This window comes from Stegostoma tigrinum, chromosome 11 (genome assembly GCF_030684315.1).
Source record: "Stegostoma tigrinum isolate sSteTig4 chromosome 11, sSteTig4.hap1, whole genome shotgun sequence".
Classification (NCBI taxonomy): Eukaryota; Metazoa; Chordata; class Chondrichthyes; order Orectolobiformes; family Stegostomatidae; genus Stegostoma; species Stegostoma tigrinum.
The window spans coordinates 43,146,626-43,167,396 of NC_081364.1; the positions used below are offsets into that span (position 1 = coordinate 43,146,626).

Here is a 20,771-nt window from a genome sequence, read left to right on the forward strand (position 1 = left end):
ACATGGTCAGGTGGAATAACTCTCAACAAGAAATCTAGCTGAAAATAACACAACCACAAAGGATGTATGGTAGTTGGAAATATAGAGGTGAATCACAATCAATGGCCTCACTTTCAGCCTGCACGCATGTCTTGAGCTCATCATCCTTCATGTAGCAGAAAGAATTCCATTTGTTCTAAGTAAACACTCTTCCAGGAACAGACCCTTATCAACCAACCAGTCAAGAGGGGATTTAATGAAAACAGAACCCAAAAAGAAGAATCTACTGGGAAAAGCCAAAATGGCATGAAGGAAATATTTCATATGGTTAAGCAGAACCAATGGCTGGCAAAGAAAATTCAACATGAGCGAAAGAATGACAATGGGTGATCCGCCATTCACCAGCGTTGCATTTAAGGGAAGAGGGTGACCTTATGGTATTGTCATTTGTTTCAAAACTCAAAGACCCAGGGAATATAGTTTCAAATCTCACCACAGCAGAGAGTGAAATTTAAATTCAGTTAATAAATCTGGAAATGAAAACCTAGATTAATGGTGGCCATAAAACCATTTAATAAAGAACTGTTTGCTAATGTCCTTTAAGGAAGAAAAGAAGTTTTCTGTTGTTCTCAACTGCTGTAGCCCACATGTGATTCCTAATTGTGACTCCAGATCCACAGCAAATGTGGTTGATTATTAAATGCCGACTGAAATGGGCGAGTAAACCACTCAGGTGTATTTAACCACTCTAACGTCAGATAAAAGGAATGAAACTGGACAACAACTTGATACCAAGCAAACGCCAGATCAACTGCACAAATCCCTTTCAACACTGCAAAGTCTTACTGACTTCTACATGAAGTCTTATGCTAACTGGGTGTTTAGGGATGAGCAATGTTGTTGTGACCGGCAATGCCTGCATCCCATGGACAGATATTAAAAATGCCTGGAGACAATAAGGGCTGCCGATGCCGGAAGCCGGAATCTATCGGTGCGAGGCTGGAGAAGCACAGCAAGTCAGACAGCATCCAAGAAGCAGGTAAATCAACGTTTCAGGCTGAAACCCATCATCAGGACCGAGGTTATGTCAACTCAGGAGGGGGAGGGCTGACCATGGGCTAAAACTAGAGGTGGAGGAACTTTGAAGCTGGTGAAGTCAATGTTAAAACCAATAATAACAAGTGTTTTTTCTCCAGTTTACGTCTGAAGAAAGGTTGAGTAGATTAGGATTATTTTCATTAGAAAGATGGAGATTGAGGGGGGAACCTGATTGAGGTCTACAAAATCATGAGGGGTATAGACAAGGTGAATAGCAAGAAGCTTTTTCCCAGAGTGGGGGACTCAATTACTATGGGTCATGAGTTCAAAGTGAGAGGAGGAACATTTAAGGGAGATATGCGTGGAAACTTCTTTACACAGAGGGTAGTGGGTGCCTGGAACACGTTGCCAGTGGAGGTGGTAGACGTAGACAGGGCGCAAAGGGATACAGACCCTTAGAAAATAGATGACAGGCTTAGACAGAGGATCTCAATCGGCACAGGCTTGGAGGGCCGAAGGGCCTGTTCCTGTGCTCTAATTTTCTTTGTTCTTTGTTCTTTCTCTTGACGGAAGACTTGTTCTTCCAATTTTCTTTCAGGATGATATCTTGGAAAGAATATACTGGAGTTAATACATGAAAAGTACAGCCAAGGCTCAGTCAGCATTGTGGTGACCACAATCTCCTGACATCTCATACCACTTAGTGAAATCTGTAATTATATAGGGTTATGCAAACGATTAAATGTTTGCTGAAGAAAATTCAGGTGGCAGAAACCAGCAGCATTTGTGAAGATACAGAGGAGAGGAAAGGAGGTGAGCATTAGATCCCACATAAAGTCCGAGGAATCTTTAACTCAAACTGTTCAGACATCAGAACAGTGTAGCGAACAAATTGATACAGCAGACTGGACTTTAGTGCCAGATGATGAGATGACACAAGTTAAACAGCAACACTTAATTCTTTTCTCAAAGACAAAGGATTATCAATACCCATGACAAATATAATGCTATGAAACCAAAAATCTTCCAGTGACACTACTGAGGAAATCTCTAGTTCGTCAAGAAGGCATTGACAGACAATAAATGAAGACATCCGACCCTGTTAAATAAATTGAAGTAAAGCAGTTGTATGCTTTAATCCAGTTATATCAGTAGGTTGAGAATGAAAATTTACAAGCATAAAATGAGGGTGAGCTGCTTACAACTCCGTGGAAACCAGACCAATATCAACAGGTTCAGGACACGATTAAGGATGACTTACCTCATTCAAAAATCCAGGATAATGCAAAAAATAAAGTATTTTTCCATGAACAGTCCTTTTCCATGATTAACATTGATGAGATTAAAGGTCCCCCAGGTGATGTTATGGGGCAACTACCTGAGACACCAGGGAAAAGCACAACTGTGAAGGAAATTCAGGAGATTTTAGGATCTCCGAATAAAGAGATGAAGGAACAATATTCTCCATGAGGGCATTCCAGAAGTAAAAATTTCTCCAGCTGTGAAATTATTTCCAGACCAATCAAGGCATAATCAGAATCCAAATCAACAGTCCGCAAGCCAAAGACATACCAATCTTCCAATGTATTCTGGAAAAAAATCTGAATCTTCCAGATCACCAGCATTTGTGAAGTCAGAAACTTGGGGTTGGGGGTGGGGGGTGCGGTGGTTGGGGCGCGGAAATAGGTAAATATATTTAAATGCCTCAATGTATAGATGTTGCCTTTGGGGAAATAAAGGCTTTTAAGGAGATATTGGATCAGATAATGACCTGAAAGGATTTCTGTTAGCGATTACATTAAAGTCCAACTAATTTGGTGTCATACAGTCTCGGTTGGGGAAAGTGAAATCTTGTTGAAGATTCCGATAAAGACAAATTATCATCGTTGTCTTCTGATTTTCCAGTTATGCATTTTGACCACACCTATGTAACTTGTACCTACCACTATCATTCAATAAAATTCATTCTATTGAGACAAGTGCCTCGTCTTTTGAAAACTCACTAGTACCTAATCTTTCCACTACAGTTAACCAAATAGACCTTTTAGGCCCAGTACAGAAAGGACAATTGTGGCAGCACTGTACCCTTACCCGTTAACTAGAAATGGTTGGTTCTGCAGCACATACAATACAGATGATTACCAAAGCTGTTTTTCAAAGTAATTCAATTCCAATTACATATTTCTGGAATTGTAGGAACACTTTCAGCTGTGGGTCACCTTTTGGATTGTTCTTTTGGCAGCAGAAGGTTCATGCATATTTCCTCTTGGCCATATCTTAAAATGTTTATGTATAGTTGTAGTCAGGAATGTCCTACTGACATAACTACTTGACTCAACTTTGTCTGATAGTTTTTGCAATTCAAGCTAAAGGAGACTATTTTTCCAGTTTTCTATGGGGCAGTCCATTTCACAGCCTGACAGGGAGCTAGTGAAACTCAGCCAATATCAGACAAATTCAATTAATGTGCTTCACTGAGTTCAGAACCTTGTTGATTAACAGATTGGTGTTGTCCCAATTACTCTTATTTGCAGCAAAAGAGGTTTTTATTATGTTGTGTGGGAATTATGTAAAGCATAATTGCATCAAATTGATGTTGTTTCATGTTATCATGATGTTTCATACCTTAATATCAGTGCTTCGACTTCAAAAATAAGTAGGCACAGGGGTCGGTTAGCTCAGCTAGCTCGCTGGCTTGTTTGTGATGCAGAGTAGCACCGGAGGCATAGGTTCATTTCCTCCACTGGCTAAGGTTACCACAAAGGACTCTCCTCCTTAACGTCTCCCCTGAGACATGATGACCCTCAAGTTAATAAAAACTAAAAGAACTGCAGATGCTGTAAAACAAAAACAAATCGCTGGAAAAGCTGAGCAGCTCTCGGCGTATAAACTGGAAGGGCCAGTTGACCTGAAATGATAACCTTGATTTCTCTCCACAGATGCTGCCAAACTTGCTGGGTTTTTCCATTAATTTCTGTTTTTGTTTCTGATTCAGTTTAAACTGTCAATAGTTTTCTCTCTCGCTCAGTGTCTCCCTCACTTTCACATGAATGTCACTCATCTAGGAACCCAGACACAGGCAAATTGCTGATAAAGTTTGCCGTAGAAATTTGTTAACTTTGCTGATGAGACAGAAAGTTCTTCAGGAATCAGACCTTTGAGAGATATTCAGATTAAAAGCAGGTATTTAGCTTAATCTGTAGCAGCTTATTCCTCAGATGTTACAAACCTGAGTGACAACGTGAAAGTCAAAGATGTATAATTGCAGGTGTCTCAAACAAACCAGTAGGGATCAGTTATCTGACTGGAGCTTCAGCTTGACCCACTCAGCTAGCCAACTGGTTTTGATGTGCCCACTTAAGAAATTGCAGTGTTTTTGATTGATTGATTTATTGACACATGCACCAAAGTACAGTGAAAAGCTTTGTTTACGAGCAGCACAGGCAGACATTAGTAACACAGTGTGGAGCTGGAGGAATACAGCAGGCCAGGCAGCATCAGAGGAGCCTGAAAGCTGACATTTCAAGTCAGAAATAATGGGAACTGCAGATGCTGGAGAATCCAAGATAACAAAGTGTGGAGCTGGATGAACACAGCAGGCCAAGCAGCATTCTCAGGAGCACAAAAGCTGACGTTTCGGGCCTAGACCCTTCGTCACTGCAGCTACGCACTTTGTTATTTCAAGTCAGAACCCTTTTTTAGTATTGGGGGAGGGGGAAGAGAGCTCTGAAATAAATAGAGTAGGCATGCGGCTGTGGAAGGTAGGTCGGATGGTGATAGGTAAGTGCAATTTGGCAGTGGTAGGGATTGGTCAGTGAGGTGGGAAGACTGGATAGGTAGTCTGCCCGTCTTCTCTCCCACCTATCCGCTGGAACTTCTAACCATGCCTGTGCAAAGGATGAGTGGATGAGATGCCTACCTTAACCAGTGCTGAAGACAGGACACAACTGAAACCTATTATGACTTGGCTAGTTGAAAATGACTCTGCAGTTATCAATGACAAATTCCTCAGTGTGATGATAACTGGCAGCTGTTCTGGACTTGCCACATAGATGTGACAATCAAGAAGGGTTGGGACCCTTCTTTAGAAATGGGTTTCTGAAGAAGTGTCTTGACCTGAAAAGTCAACTTTCCTGTTCCTCTGATGCTGCTTAGACTTGTATCATGATTTTCATCTGTCGAATCAATGCTGATATCTTATTTTAATTCACCTGACATTTTTTTCTTAAACCTTTTCATTCAAAGCTAGCGAATCTGCATTTTTAGCGTCGAAAATAGTTTTTAAAACATAAGCTGTATTAAAGATTGTCCAGTCATTTACAACAGTTAATCCATTCCATCAATTCATCCACTTCTCCAGTTCCCATGTCACCAATTACATTTAACAGCGTTGCCATCACTGAATCCCCCTCTATCAACGTTCTGGGTGGTTACCATTGATCAGAAGCTGAACTGGATCCCACCATTTAAGTACCATGGCTACAAGTTCAGGAGAGGCTAGAAATCCTGCAGCGAGTAACTCATCTCCTGACTCTCAAAAGCCTGTCCACCATCTACAACACACAAGCCAGGAGTGAGACGGAATACTCTCCACTTTTATGGATGAGTGCAGCTCAAACAACTCGCCAGAAGCTCAGCACCACCCAGGATAAAATGAAGCGCTCAATTGGCATCACATCCACACCGTCCAATACTGATACTCAGTTTCAGTAGTGTATACAAGATGCACCAGAAATTCATCAAGGCTCCTTAGGCAGCATCTTCTAAGCTTGCATCCATTTCCATATTGAATGTCATGTCCATTAGATACAGGGAGCACCACCAAGCTCCCCTCCAAGCCACACAGTATCCTGACTTAGAAATATGTCACTGTTCCTTCAGTGTTGCTGGGTCAAAGTCCTGGAATTCCCTCCCGACTGGTTTTGTTGGTCTATCTACAGCACATGGATTGCAACAGTTCAAGAAGGCACTTCAGCTCCACCTTCTCAAGGGCAACTAGAGCCAAAAAAAATGTTGGTCCAGCCAATAAAGACCACATCACATGAGTGAATTTTTAAAAATCACCATCCCTGCCATCAATCCCATTCCGACCCTCTCAGGAACAATCTTTCCAACCAGCATAACTTTGCTGTTGGGTTTCCCAAACCTGCTGTTTTGGTTCACCACGAATCCCCTTGACACAATGCCATCACTACCAACTGCTGGCAGCTACGTGGGCAGCATGCATTCTGGCCCCTGGGCATCCTATATACTCTTATATGTGCTTGACACCACCTGGCAAATAACCCACCTACAGACATGTTGCTTAATTGGACCCATCAAAAGAATTTTGGTGGACAAAATTTAAGGATTATTATGGATTTCTATTTTAACCTAAGGTATAACAGATAGGCATATTTTTTGCTGCAGTGGCTATTTTTAATTTGAAAATAAAATATCTATTTGGCTACATAATTTCCTCATCTTTGAAACGTAACTTTTTTTAAGACCAATAGAAAGAATGTACTCAATAGTCATCAAAATATACACTCCAAGTGGAATGTGTTGTCCCGACTAAAAACGGCTTTCAAAATGGGAAATGGTTCAATGACAAATTAAAACCAGCTGTCTGCAGTATGTAGAAATATATTTTGTATTTGGCTTGAATACAGTAGATTCTTTGTAGAAGAACATAAGTCTTAATTCTGCTGTATGGCTATATCATGCCTTAAGTTCAGATGTTAGATCTCCTTTCTAAGCAGTGATTTACTGTTTACTGGCAGTTAATGGTCAAATTTCTGCAGATTAACATCCCCCATTTCATCTGAGCCAGCTGATCAGGATAAACCACAAGGTTAAATATCAAGGTTTAAATTAGAAACAAAAACGGAAGTTGCTGGAAAAGTTTAAATTAGATTGCATAACATTTAAACAAAGTCAAATAAAGCTTTTGTTTCAGATGAATATTTATTATTGATATTTAGAGGGTGAAGTCCAGTGCAAATTAAAAGAATTTGTTGCTGTAACGAATGTTTTAAGAAGATATTTGGTTAAAAACAGACTTCTGCCAATAATATCTAACATTTTCCCCAAAAAGGACAATGCATTAACTGGCCTGAAACTGTGAAATCTTCTGCAATTGTCGCTCATTACAGCTCGATGGAAACTTGCTGCATTTTCCCATTAATATTACAGACATTGCTCTCAATGTCAGTAAAATATCAATATTATTATTCTTGTCTGTCATGTTGGCATATGTCTCAATTTGCATCTAGACATTTTATATCTGTGACAAAATAATTTTACATAACAGACACTACTTATTTAGATGCAACTCATTTATCTGCAAGATAGTAGTAAGATTAGATTAGATTCCCTACAGTGTGGGAGCAGGCCCTTCGGCCCAACAAGCCCACACCGCCCTTCAATAGAAGCAGAAATACCAACTTAATTTTCTAAACTTGCTGCAGTATCATTTATTTGGTTTAAAACAGTCAGATATAAATATTTTCAAACTGCCTGCTGGAAGTGTAAGGCTACAAGACATGGAAGCAGAAGTAAACCATTCAGCCCATTGAGTCCGCTCCAGCACTCAGCAAGATCAAGCCAATCTGATCATCCTCAACTCCACTTCGCTGCCTTTTCCTCATTACCCTGATTTCCTCACTGACTAAGAATCTGTCTATCTCATATTGAACAACATAGCTTCAAAAGCCCTCTGCGGTAAAGAATTCCTCAGAATCGCAACCATCTGATCGTAGAAATAGGTCCACATCCCTGTCTTAAATGTATGATCCCTTATTCTGAGATTATACCATTTGGTCCTAGGCTGTCCCACAAGGGGAAACAACCTTAACTCATCTATCCTGTCAAACCCCAAGAATCCTATATGTATCAATAAATTGCCTCATTCTCTTATGTTCCAATGATTATGGGCCCAATTTACCTGACCTAGCCTCATACCTGGTATCAGCCTAATGAATTTCCTGTATGGTCTTATGGCTCATGCAGTTTTAGCAAACACCCCCTACTTTCATATTCCATTCCATTTGAAATAAAAGGCCAACATTCCATTTGTGATCGGAGATAATGGGAACTACAGATGCAGGAGAATCCAAGATAACAAAGTGTGAAGCTGGATGAACACAGCAGGCCAAGCAGCATCTCAGGAGCACAAAAGCTGATGTTTCGGGTCTAGGCCCGAAATGTCAGCTTTTGTGCTCCTAAGATGCTGCTTGGCCTACTGTGTTCATTCAGCTTCACAATTTTTTATCCAACATTCCATTTGCCTTCCCAATTACCCATTGAACTTAGATGCTAATTTTCTGTGATTCATGTAATCCCAAATCCCTCTATTCTGCAGCTTTTTACTGTCTTTCTCCATTTAAATAATATTCAGTCCCTCCATTCTTCCCGCTAAAGTGCATTCCCACATTGTATTCCATCTTCGGTATCTTTACTCACTCACTAAACCTGCAGACTAATTATAACATCTTCATCACTTGCCTTCCCACCTATTTTTGGGTCATCGGCAAACTTCGTTATAGTACATCCTCATCTAAGTCATTAATATATTTGTAAATAATTATTAAGAATGTTATCAAACAAAACTTGATGGAGCCACATAGTTGTTACTGGAGTTCTTTTCTGAAGAAGGATCTAGGCCCAAAACATCAGCCTTCCTGCTCCTCTGATGCTGCTTGGCCTGCTGTGTTCATCCAGCACTACACCATGTTATCTCTGGAGAGTGCTAGAGATTCAGTTCACTTTAAATGAAATAAAGTTTGGATGGATTCCCAACAGGTGGGAAAATCCATTCTGCCAGGTTACTGCTCAGGAGATAAATATCTATTCCTAAAGATTGTAACTATAGCTAAGAAATTTCTTTTACTTCTCTTCAAAGATTCTACTGCTACTAAAGTTGAGATGATTTTGTCATCCCATTCTCTCAGCTGGTAATCTTACTCAGTGTAATTATGATTTAACAATTTTGGACTTGCACATTTTGGCAGACAGTGTTGCAGCCCAGTCTCTAACACAGGTTACATTTAGGCGCATTTCTTCTCTGGGAACCTCAGAATGTGGAAATACTCTGTTTTGAGGCCTCTCACTTACATGGTAGCTTTCAGAATTTTCTGTCAGTGTTTCTTCTTTGCTACATGCTGGGATTGATCAAGATGATTCATAAGAGGAACCCATAGCATTTTCACCTGCTGGAACTCTGTGATGACAGTTCACTAACTGAAAACAAAGAGCACTGCAAACTAACCGTCTTCCCATTGTTCAATGGCACAGATTCTACATCAAGTAGAATTCCAAAGTTTTTATGCCCTTATAAATTTCGACAATTAAGTTAACTCCTTCTTTAACTCAGCTTTCACTGTCATTTTTAAGAATTCTTCATAGGTCATCTTGGTTAAAAGACTATGAAGAAATTGTTTCTTCTGAACTCAGTTAGTCTGGGCCAACAACACTTTTTGTCCCTGTTCCCCAGTGAGTGAGGCATATTCAACCATACTAAATAACCCATTATACAGCAATCAAGAGAGGGAAGCTTAATTGAATTTTTCTTACCCAGATCACAGACAGAGCAGCTGTCAGGGCAGTGCTGAGGGAAGCAAAAGATAAGAGAAAGCCAACATTAATTGGGAGAGGAAGTAAATGGAAGTACCTGCATTAATTAGGGGGGAGGGGAAGGAAAGAGCTGGCAGTAATTGAGGAGGAGGAAGAAGAAAGTGACTGCCAGCATTAACAGAAGCAGACTAGAAAAGAATGCCAGCAGGAACTGGGGAGTGTGCAAGATTGTTCTGTTGATTGAAGACAGCAAGAGATTGCCAACATTAACTGGGAAGGGAAGCTGAAGGCTCCTTAAATTGAGGAGAGAAAAAGAGAAAGATGCCAGCATGGATTCAGGCTCTCTGGGCACAGAAGTGTTGCAGCAAGTTGACTTAAAGGGGAGGATATCGTGTATTAACTGGAAGTGGTATTGTCGGAGGAGGGCAGTGTCTCCGCTGGTGCAGGTAGTAAGTTGGAAAGATGATTCTCATAATAGGGTTTTCAGATATTGGATTAGCTGACTGCTGAAAATTATAAACTAAACTTAACAAACAGTTGGTTTTAAAGTAATTTAAATTAGCCAAAATGTGCAGTTGTCATATAGAAGGCCATCACCTAAGAGAAAGGCAGTATTTGCAAAGACTATATACAATTCTTCATTTGCTGCCTCCACAGCTGACTGGAGTAATCCCAAGGACAGCAACAGAATTTGTGGTTTTGTATTAGCAACGGAAAGGAAATTAAGCTAAAAAGAAGCCTCTTCCAAGAGATGTCCCAGTTTTCGTATGTGAACGAAGCTCATCATTAGCTGTAATATAGTGAAAAATGCACCAATGGTGTGTCAAAAATATTCTAGCATCCCACTAGATCCCTATGCAAAGAAATACTGTGATGATAAGGCTTGCTTCTTTTGCTTATTTTACTGACATTTTGAGATAAATAACAGGAAAAGAAACAACATCAAACTCATTTTATGTTCTTCTGCCCATTGTCATTAGACTTGTTGCATCTCGAAAATTGTTATGAAGTCCCTCTTGGTTTACACTGAGGGTGCACCCAGGGAGGAAGCAGCATAGAATGCTGTCTGTGTGGAGGAGGGCAGCCATCAATATACACCACCACCAACTGTTGTTCCGCTACTGATCCTGTTGGCCAATCCTAAAGGACTTAACTGCTAGATTGGTCCTCCCAAATTACCTGTTACAGATCCAAATGTCCATGGTAAGATTGGAAGGGGTGATGTGTATACAGTCATTGCTGCGATGAAGTCCTGCATTCCATCGAAGATACTGTCTATCGTGCACTACCACTGTGTTAAATGAGATTGTTTTAGAAAAGATCTAGCAACGCTAGACATGAGGCACTGTGTGTGCCGTCAACAGCAAAATAGTCTTCAAAATACATTCTGTGGCTGTCTACAAATCTCCCACTTTATCATTATGACCAAACCTGGTGATCACTCTGATTCAGTGAAGAATGCAGGGCAGCATGCCAGGAGCAGCACTGGGCATTCCTAACATTTAGATGTCAAATGTCAACCTGGATGACTTGCAAGGAATGAAAGCCGCATCCGAGAGACAGATCTAAACCGTCCCAAGAGATCAGATCTCAGCTCTGCATTCCTGTCGCATTCAGCCTTGAATACCGGTGGACAAATGAACAACTCACTGAATGCTGTGTTGCCACAAACATTCTCATCCTCAGTAATGGAGGCACCCAGCACTTCAGTATAAATGACAAGACTGAAGTATCTGCATCCATCTCCAATTGAAAGTGCCAAGTGGAACATCTCAACCTTCTTTGGTAATCTTCAAAATCCAAGATGACCACATCCTGTGAATGCAATTTTTTTTAAAAATTGTTTTCATGTTACATTGAAGGGTGGGTAAAGGTTGATCAAAATAAGTTAATGGATGTTTTTGGAACAGAGCGGCCTGTTTTGAAGAATGAAGGGGAAAGCACCAGTTATGTTATCACTTGGCATAGGTAGTAATAAAGCATTAAATTTGTATCATCACTATTTCATTAATGTCACTTTTTTTGCCTTTCTAACCTGAACAGGAGTTTAATTTTTTTTAAATTATTTCCAAAATTATTTTTGCTTCCAAGAAAATAATCAAATACTCGTTCTCCGTTCATGGCATAAACAGGAGTTTTTTTTGAAAATGTAATTTTAAAAGTCTGTTACATGAAAAACAATGTAAAATGCTATCAACTATATTGTCAATTGATGTTACTCCCATAACATTCACTGGAACACTCATCTTGTTGTGATACAGTCTGAATCTTAGCTCTATCATTCACATTTGTTCTGTGTCGAACTTTTAACCCCACACCTGGAGGTTCTATGGAAGAGAGAGAAAATATTATTTGAGGAATCCAACGAAAATTTCGGAGTCAACCTTTTGAATACTGGATTTTATTAAGGACCCATCTGTCAGATTGAAACCACATGCTGTTGGCCTGGGGATTTCTTTAACAATGCCACGTTGGAGAAACCTGCAAATGTAATTTACAGCTTTCCAACTTGTCAAATCCATAAAACGTATCTGTTCTGTCAGTTTTATGGCCCTTCTCAATTATAGTGAAAAAGTATGAACAAGAAAATTAACCTGTTGTGCAATGTATAGCTAGTTACTGTCATCCTTCGGGAATTGTTCTCTATTTGTTTGTGTAAAGCTGATTTTCTGACGAGACGTAAGAAAAATGATCATTGATTTATCCAACATGGATCATTCAGGCCATCATCTCTGTGCTTTTCTCACAGACTTGAAAATATATCTTCAGTTTTCTTTTGAAAGTTATTAATGAATCTGCTTCGACTACAATCTCAGATTTTCCAATTTGTCTCCTATGTGCCATAGGACAGTATATTTGCCTGGAAGCAGCCTTCCAGGGGCAGATGGAGTAGACAGCTCAGTTAGTACACCAGGTATACAGGAAAAGCCCACTCTGTTTATCTGGTATTGGTAGCAGCCACAGGCTTCTCTGGGCAGAGCTATCTGCCGTCCACATTGGTGTCCGACCTCAACAGCTATTATTTACTTAGTATTGATGCCGAGGGCTTCACCTCACCTTTGGAGTTCAGCTCTTTTGTCCTTGTTTCAGACAAGGATGATAATGAATGTCTTTAGTGGGACATAAATTGAACATCTGTGAACAGGTTATTATTGAGAAAATGGTGCCTGATGGCACTGTCAATGACTCCTTCCATCACTTTGACGATGATTGAGAGCATACTGTTTGGGGTGATAATTGGCCAAATTAGATATTTGTTAACAGGATATACCTGGGCAAATTTACATGCTCCCTGCAGATTTCACTGTGGTACCTGTGATGGAACAGTTTGGCTAAGGTTATGGCTTGCCCTGAAGTATGAGTCTTGAGTATTATTATGACAGTATTGTCAAGGCCCATAACCTTTGCAGTATTCAGTGTCTTCACCTATCTGCACAGATTATTGAAGGTGGCAGGACAAGTAGAGACGATAGATGATAAAGCAAACATTGTCCTCGACTTTGTTAATAGGACATAGAGTACAAGAACAAGAAGGTGATATTGAATTTGCATTACACACCCAATAGATTTCACTTGGAGAATTGTGTACTATTTTGATGCCACATTATACAAAAGACGTCAATGTTCTTGCTCTTCCCTAAAGTGTACCATGGATCTTCAATGCGTGTTTAAATTGATGCACAAGGCAGGTGTAGCCTAGGTTTAACACTCTGACAATTAGTAAAGGCAATCTTCTGAATTCGTGCTTGTCCAACTTAGCTACTTTTCGATGTGTGTTGAATTTTTTCATTGTTGCTGCTACCTTTAATACACAGAAATACAACAAGCCAAGTCTAATAAAAGGGATGAATCCAGACAGCCCACTGAATATCTAGGCACTGGAAACCAGCCCTGATGATGCTGCAAAATCCTCCTTACCACTATCTAGGGGTTTGTGCCAAAATTGGAAGGGCTATCTCAAAGACTAATCAAGTAAACTCAAACACAGAGTGAGAATACAGAAGTGATTTATGAAAGAGGAATGAGAAACTTTAGTTAGGATGGGAGATTGCAAAAGCTTGGACTGTTTTCCTTGGAGAAATGAAGGCCGAGAGGAAATTTGACAATTTGACAATCATGAGAAGCCTGGATAGAGTAAATAGGGAGAAGCTATTCCTGCCTGTTAAAGGAATAAGAATGAGAGGTTAGAGATTTCAAATGATGTGCAAAAGAAGCAAAGGTGATGGGAGAAAAATCTTTTTCACCAGAGATTATTTAGGGTCTGGATGCACTACAAGGAAATGTGGCACAGGTCGGTTCAGTTGATGTTTTCAGAAGGCTGGGGTGATTATTTCGATAGAAATGGCATGCAAGGGCCTTGGACAAAAGAAGGAGACTTTACCTGGCACTGGGTCATGATACTTGTTTGAAGAGCTACTGCAAACACAATGAGCCAAATGTCCTCCTACACTGTAACATTTCTGTGATCTGCTGGTTTAGTAATTGCTTAGCGCTGCCTCTCACATGCTGTTTCCACTGTTTGTCATCCAGGTAGCCCTGCCTGGTAGCTTTATCAGGTTCACACCTTTTTATTTGTTTGTCAGTACTGCTAGTAGCATGCCCTTCTGCACAATTCTTTAAGGCTAGTGGTGATATGGAAGGCCACAAAGTTATAAATTGTGTTTGAGTTTGCTTGATTAGTCTTTGAGATAGCCCTCCCAATTTTGGCACAAACCCCTAGATAGTGGTAAGGAGGATTTTGCAGCATCATCAGGGCTGGATTTCCAGTGCCTAGATATTCGATGGGCTGTCTGGATTCATCCCTTTTATTAGACTTGGCTTGTTGTATTTCTGTGTATTAAAGGTAGCAGCAACAATGAAAAAATTCAACACACATCGAAAAGTAGCTAAGTTGGACAAGCACGAATTCAGAAGATTGTCTTTACTAATTGTCAGAGTGTTAAACCTAGGCTACATCTGCCCTGTGCATCAATTTAAACACACATTGAAGATCCATGATACACTTTAGGGAAGAGCAAGAAGTTCTTCTCACTTTCCTGACCAATATTTTTTGCTCAATAAACCCAGATTAAATGTAGATTAACTGGATAGTCCTCTCCTTTACTATAGGAATCATCTTGTTGTGCCATACATTACAATAATTGAGGCAACTTGGTATGGAGCTGGATGAACACAGCAGGCCAGGAAGCATCAGAAGAGCAGGGAAGATGACGTTTCAAGTCAGGACTTGAAACATCAACTTTCTTGCTTCTCTGATGCTGCCTGGCCTGCTGTGTTCCTCCAGCTCCATAAGGTGTTGTCTCTGACTCCACCTTCTGCAGTTCTTGCTATTTCTCATTGCAATAATTGAACTCTCTTTGTAATTTATGAATCTTTTAAAAAACACAATGTCAAATGCTCATACACAGGAAACTGACAATAAAATTTGTTTCAAGCATCTTCCTTGAGAGAAACAAGAATTGCTGAGCAAAGCAACCATTTGCATGTATCATATTAAATAATTTATAGTTAGGAATTTTGAAAAGTTCTTAATAGAAATATGTGAATGCAGTCATTTTATCCTTGCTAAGAGATGACAGACTCGTACATTTTGTAAGATCAGGTCTCTTCACAAATGCACTGAAATAGTTTGTGACATCATGCAGTTTCTTGGTCTGTCTGACGCACATTGTTTTCACCTTATAGATGACAGAGGGCAGACACTGTCAGGTGAATCTCCTCGATGGCAGAAAATTAGAACTACTGGTTCAGGTAAGGTCTGACAAATAGCAATATAACAGACAGATTAGCTACTAATTCAGCATAAGAATCATCAATTTTAATGAAATTCTAAATAAATTATTTCATTATTTGATTCATTCTGTAATCAATAATATACATCTGTTGAATTTGCATGCCAACACGTTGCAAATTAGATATAATGACCAAAAGGTCGAATAGGGGATAGTAGTTGAAAGCAGTCAAAGGATTTAAATGGATTCATAAGAACTACGGGCATGCAAAGGCTGTTCAGTCCCTCAAGTCTGTTCTGCCATGTGATACAACCATGCCTGATCTAATCTGACACTTGGCTGGAGGTGAGAAGGGCACTACCTGTGAGATCTTTCCTATATGCTCAGACTCTCTGTGCCACTACTCACTGCCCCCAGAGTAGCTGTGGGAAGGAGTAGAAACTATCAGACATCTCCTGCCTCTGCAGAGGAAGTCTGGAGAGAGATGTAGTAGTTTTTTTATCGAGGTTCATCTCAAGCAGTTCCGTGACGCGGGATTCTGTGCTCTACAGTCTGGTCCCCGGGACGCACACTAAGACATACATACCTAGAGGACCATCAACTAAATGAAAAACACTCTTTAATCTGCCTAAAACTTGCTGGTCTTCCAGGGCCAGGAGTTGACCTTGACTAAGTGTTGCAGACTAGCACATTCCAAGGTCCAGGACTAAGTGGTGAGGTACACACTAAAGTTTGGGACAGGTGCTGCCAAGGTGCAGTGGGGAAAGACCAATATCTAATGTCTTTCTGACAAAGTTAAATGGGGGCTCGTTCAGTTACCGGACCTTCCTGCTACCTCAACTGTATATAAATATAGTCATAAACAAATAAGAAGTGCCTTTGCTTTGTGTGCTGGATAGAATCAAACTCAAGTATTTGTTTATTTCTTCATATGCTACTGTACAGAATCAAACTGCTTCAGTGACTGTGTTAGTATATAAAGATATTTTTATGAATGAAGTATATTTTTGAATTTAAAAAAGTCTAATCTAATCTCAGTTTCAACTACACTTTGCTTCCCACCCTCCAAAACCTTTCAATCCATTACTATTAAAAAAATCTATCTACTCCTTAAATTTACTCAATACCCCAGCATCTACCACGTTCCAGGATTGTGAATTTCACAGAACCGTGACCCTCTGAGAGAAATAATTTCTCCTCATCTGTTTTAAATCTACTACCTCTTATCCTCAAACTATGGCCTGTGATCCATAACAGAGAAGCAGAAATTCTTTTATAATATTTCTTTGCAATTTAAAGATTACATGATGACCTGAAAACTATTCAAACATTTTTATATCGCTCTGCAATGCAGCTCACTTTTATTTATAAAATATTTAAATGTTGAATGCCAAACAACTGACTAAAATGCATTTGTTCCTAAGGTCCTTAGGTTACGTGTGATATCATGATAAATGACCCTTATTTGGAAGCAACTTATCAACCCAAAAGATGGGAATAGAAGTTTTCCTTTTCCTCAAATTCCTAAACTAGTCATGATGTTGTGACTCTGATAGATTGCATTTAACATTCAATGTATATCTTATTTCTCTAAAAGCATAATTTATTCAAAAATGTGCAAAGGTGCAGTACACAAAAGCTCAAATTTTGTACTTCATGAACTTCAATTCCTTACAGTACAAGACACGAGGTGCCTCATTGCTCACACACTTAGAGGTTATATTTACAATGTACATTTATATTTCATGCCAAATGTACATGCTATATTTCATACCAGCAACACAGTGGCTCAGTGGTTAGCACTGCTAACTCAAAGCACCAGGGACTCTGGTTTGTTTCCACCCTCGGGTGGCTGTCTCTTTGGAGTTGGCACATTTTCCCTCTCTCTGCGTGGGGTTCCTCTAGGTGCTGTAGTTTCCTCCCATAGACCAAAGATGTGCAGGTTAGGTGGATTGGCCATGCTAAACTATCCATAGTATATTGATATATTGTGAATTGATATAGTCTATATTGATGATAGTGTAACGTAGGGGTGGAGGTTAAATAGACCTTAGTTTTAGGGTAAAAGTTATGCACAACATCATGGGCCGAAGGGCTTGTACTGTGCTGCACTGTTCTACATTCTATGTTCTATTTATCTAGTAATGTGTCAGCTAGGTGGATTAGCCATGTGAAATGCAGGGTTACAGGGACAGGGTAGGGGGTGTGTCTGGGTGGAATGCTATTCAGGGGGTCAGTGTGGACTCAATAGGCTGGAAGGCCTGCTTTCACATTGTAGGAGTTCTATGATTCTAAACTTTTGCCGATGCATATAGCCCCAGGGATATTACACTGCTTTCAGCTGCTCTTTGATAAGTTGGGAGGAGGGCTGTCTTGGTCTTTTCCCATTGAGTTTTTGTGGTAGCTGCTCCAAGCTTTAATGCTTCTTTCAGCGCAGAGCTTTGTGCCCTCCTCTAATAAATACCAAATGTAAGACAGATGGGTCAAGTTTAAGAATGCATTGTATACTGATTTAACTCAAGATCTCAAACTGCCATTATTTAATTTTAACTAGAGCAAATCAAAACAGTGTGCTTGCTCAGAAGAAGGCTGTGGAAAAGCCACATTACATCATCAGATAAGTCTAACTAGGCTAAACACCATTTTGCAGGGGCGAGTTAGTGAACAGTTTGATTGAAGGCTCATATGCACATTTGTACATCCACCTTCTTGTTAGGAAAATAGCCCGGAAAGAGAGAATGTAGAGATAGGAGAGAGAAGATAGTGGCACTTACCCTGGCAGAGCAGAGAAGCTCATTACTTTTTCCCCTGTGCTGCAAAACGTTCTTCTGCATTGAGGAGACCTCAATAGCTGGGGTGACAACCTTGGCCCAGGTAGCCAGGTGTCATGACCTCCTCTGTCAATCCTGTTCAGCACATCCCTCCTCTGCACCACCTCATGCACCATGACATTTAGGTCCCTTTCCACACAGTGGGTGCCACAGTTTCCCTTCGCCTGCCTCATCCAGTGCGAATATCATTCATGATATAGGAAAGCGTCAGAATGTCAGCTGAACAATAGCCTTTTAAGATGGCACAGACACTGGGACTGCCATTTCATTCTGGGATATCCGGTGAGTTGCAAGTTCTTGTGCACACACGAAGATGGTGGAACTGGACTAATGTTGGAGGAGAGGAGCAGCATGGGTGTGTGGTTAATAGGGATGATGTGGTGAGAAGTCTCACCAGGTGTCACAGACAGAACCCCTCAATGAAAGACAACAAAGTTGCCATTGAGACAAAACATGATAAGATTCAGCCCTTTCTCTCTCGTATAAATTGTAACTGGTACAAAAGGAGACTGAACTTCCTTCAACAGAATAAACATTTGATAAAAGAGTTCAAATTGAGAGTTGGGGAGGCAATGGCCTAGTGGTGTTATTAGTAATCTGGAGACACAGATAGTGTTCTGGGGGCCCAGTATGCAGATGGTGGAATTTGAATTTAGTAAAAAAAAATGGAATTAAGAGTCTATTGATGACTATGAAACCATTGTCAACTGTTAGAAAAAGGCATCTGGTTCATTAATGTCCTTTAGGGAAAGAAACTGTTGCCCTTACTTGGTCTGCCTACATGTGACTCCAGACCCACAGAAATGTGGGTGACTCTTAACAACTCTCTGGGCAATAAATGCTGACCTAGATAGCGATGCCTGCATCTCAGGAATGAATTTTAAAAATGATGTAATATTAATAGAATTGATTATTGTGTCAACCCGTGAAATTTGAAATGTGTTATTTCATCAAAGTTGGTGAATATATGGACTTACTTCAGATTCATAACATTTACTAAGTCATCAAGAGAGGTGGAAAACTTTGGTAGATGTGCATAAATGAAATTACAGAAATTGTCTGCCTGTTATTTCTGGCTTGGGCGTAATAATCACTTGTTAAGAAAGATTTCAACAAGTTTGTATAGCCAAGGTCTGCAGACACTCTTTTATTCACCAGTGCCTAATATTATTGGATCAGCAGTGGGGGTCGTGGCCACTCACTAGTGTCAGCAAGAAACCCATGAATCCACTTTCTAGGAAGACCAGCCAATGATATCTGCCAGGCCAGTGCCAGACCTCCTCCCAAGGTTGGGAGTTCTTTTAAATGGCAGCATACCCAGTACCAATTAAGACCCTTAAGTGGTTAATTGGTAACCTCATAATCACTCTCCACTGCAACCACTACAATTAACTTTATTCCTGGTGGCAAGGACACTGGGCAACCTTCCCAACCAGTACAGTGGAGTGGCCTGCTGCAGTTTTGACCATGCCCTTGATTTGCTCCAAACTGGGATAGCAACTAAAAGCCAGCTCCTTCTTTGCTTCAGAACCCCTCTCCCCACAACCTATCCTACAACCTCCAGTTACCTTCCGAGGGCACAGGAAGTACCCTATTCTGCCTTGATATCCTGCATAATTTACCACCAGCACCTGCAAGCTCTGATGTGTGTCTTGGCCTGTCTGAAGCTGCCAGCCTGGGATTGGCTGACAGTGTTAGGTGGGTTGGGATAGTTCTGTCCCAGGAAGTGATGCCAGTGGAAAGACTACAGGATACCTATTCACGTGCCAATGGGCACAAGATTCACTGAGCTTTTCCATGCGAGGTCATAGTGAGAGTTCCCATGCATTTTGTATCAGACACAACACTTAGATCAAAAGGGAAAGGTTTTCGGCCTCCTTTTCTCCACATTATTGAGCCTGGTCTGCTGATTTCTTATTCTTATTTTAAGCATCTGCAGTGTTTTGCTTTTGCTTTTCTGTTTTCTGTTAATTAGTCAATCATCTACTGATGCTAATGTGTTACCAACAGGGAGACCAATTCATGGGCAGTCATTCAAGGGACATCTTTACATCTGACCAGGAGTGCTGTGAGGTGCTTAGGGTGGAGCAGCCGTAGCAGTAACATCCAGCACGATGGGGGCCGAACAGTGTGCGATGTCGTTGCTGCTCTGTACCAGGAATGTACATGTGTACAGAACTGGTGTGCATGCACACTAAGCCAAATACCAAGATGTTAGGTATCTAGCAGGATATGCTAACTTAGATCATGGGCCTCAAATACAGGACAGCCCCAGAAAGCCAGGGTTGGCCACCCTGAATACCAGCAAGATGAGCCCTTGTGCTTTCCCCTTCTGTTGGAATGCCTTTGGAAATCGAAATACGTTGTATCAATTGGGTCCTTTTTATCCAGTCTTCTTATTAGATCTTTAAGGATCTCCCATATATTTGTCAAACACAATTCCGCTTCGTAAACCACCTGGACTCTGCTGCCTTTTAATATGATGATTTTTTAAAAGATTCTGCTATTACTTCCTTGATAATGGATTCTAGCATTTCCCATTGACAAATATCAGGCTAATTGGCCAACTGGTTTCTGTCTTTCTGTCTCCCTCCTTTCTTGAATAGTGGCGTAATATTTGCAATTTTCAAATCTGCTG

General features: G+C 40.4%; 1 protein-coding gene across 3 annotated transcripts in view; it reads left to right on the plus strand.

Moving 5' to 3' along the window:
* Positions 1 to 20,771, plus strand: part of LOC125460326 (FERM domain-containing protein 4B-like) — a 325,635-nt gene that overhangs the window by 145,536 nt on the left and 159,328 nt on the right. For all 3 annotated transcript variants that reach the window (XM_048547693.2, XM_048547691.2, XM_048547692.2), the window contains exon 2: positions 15,256 to 15,321. In XM_048547693.2, coding sequence (XP_048403650.2) covers positions 15,256 to 15,321 — 66 coding nt within the window. The remainder of the gene's footprint in view (positions 1 to 15,255; positions 15,322 to 20,771) is intronic.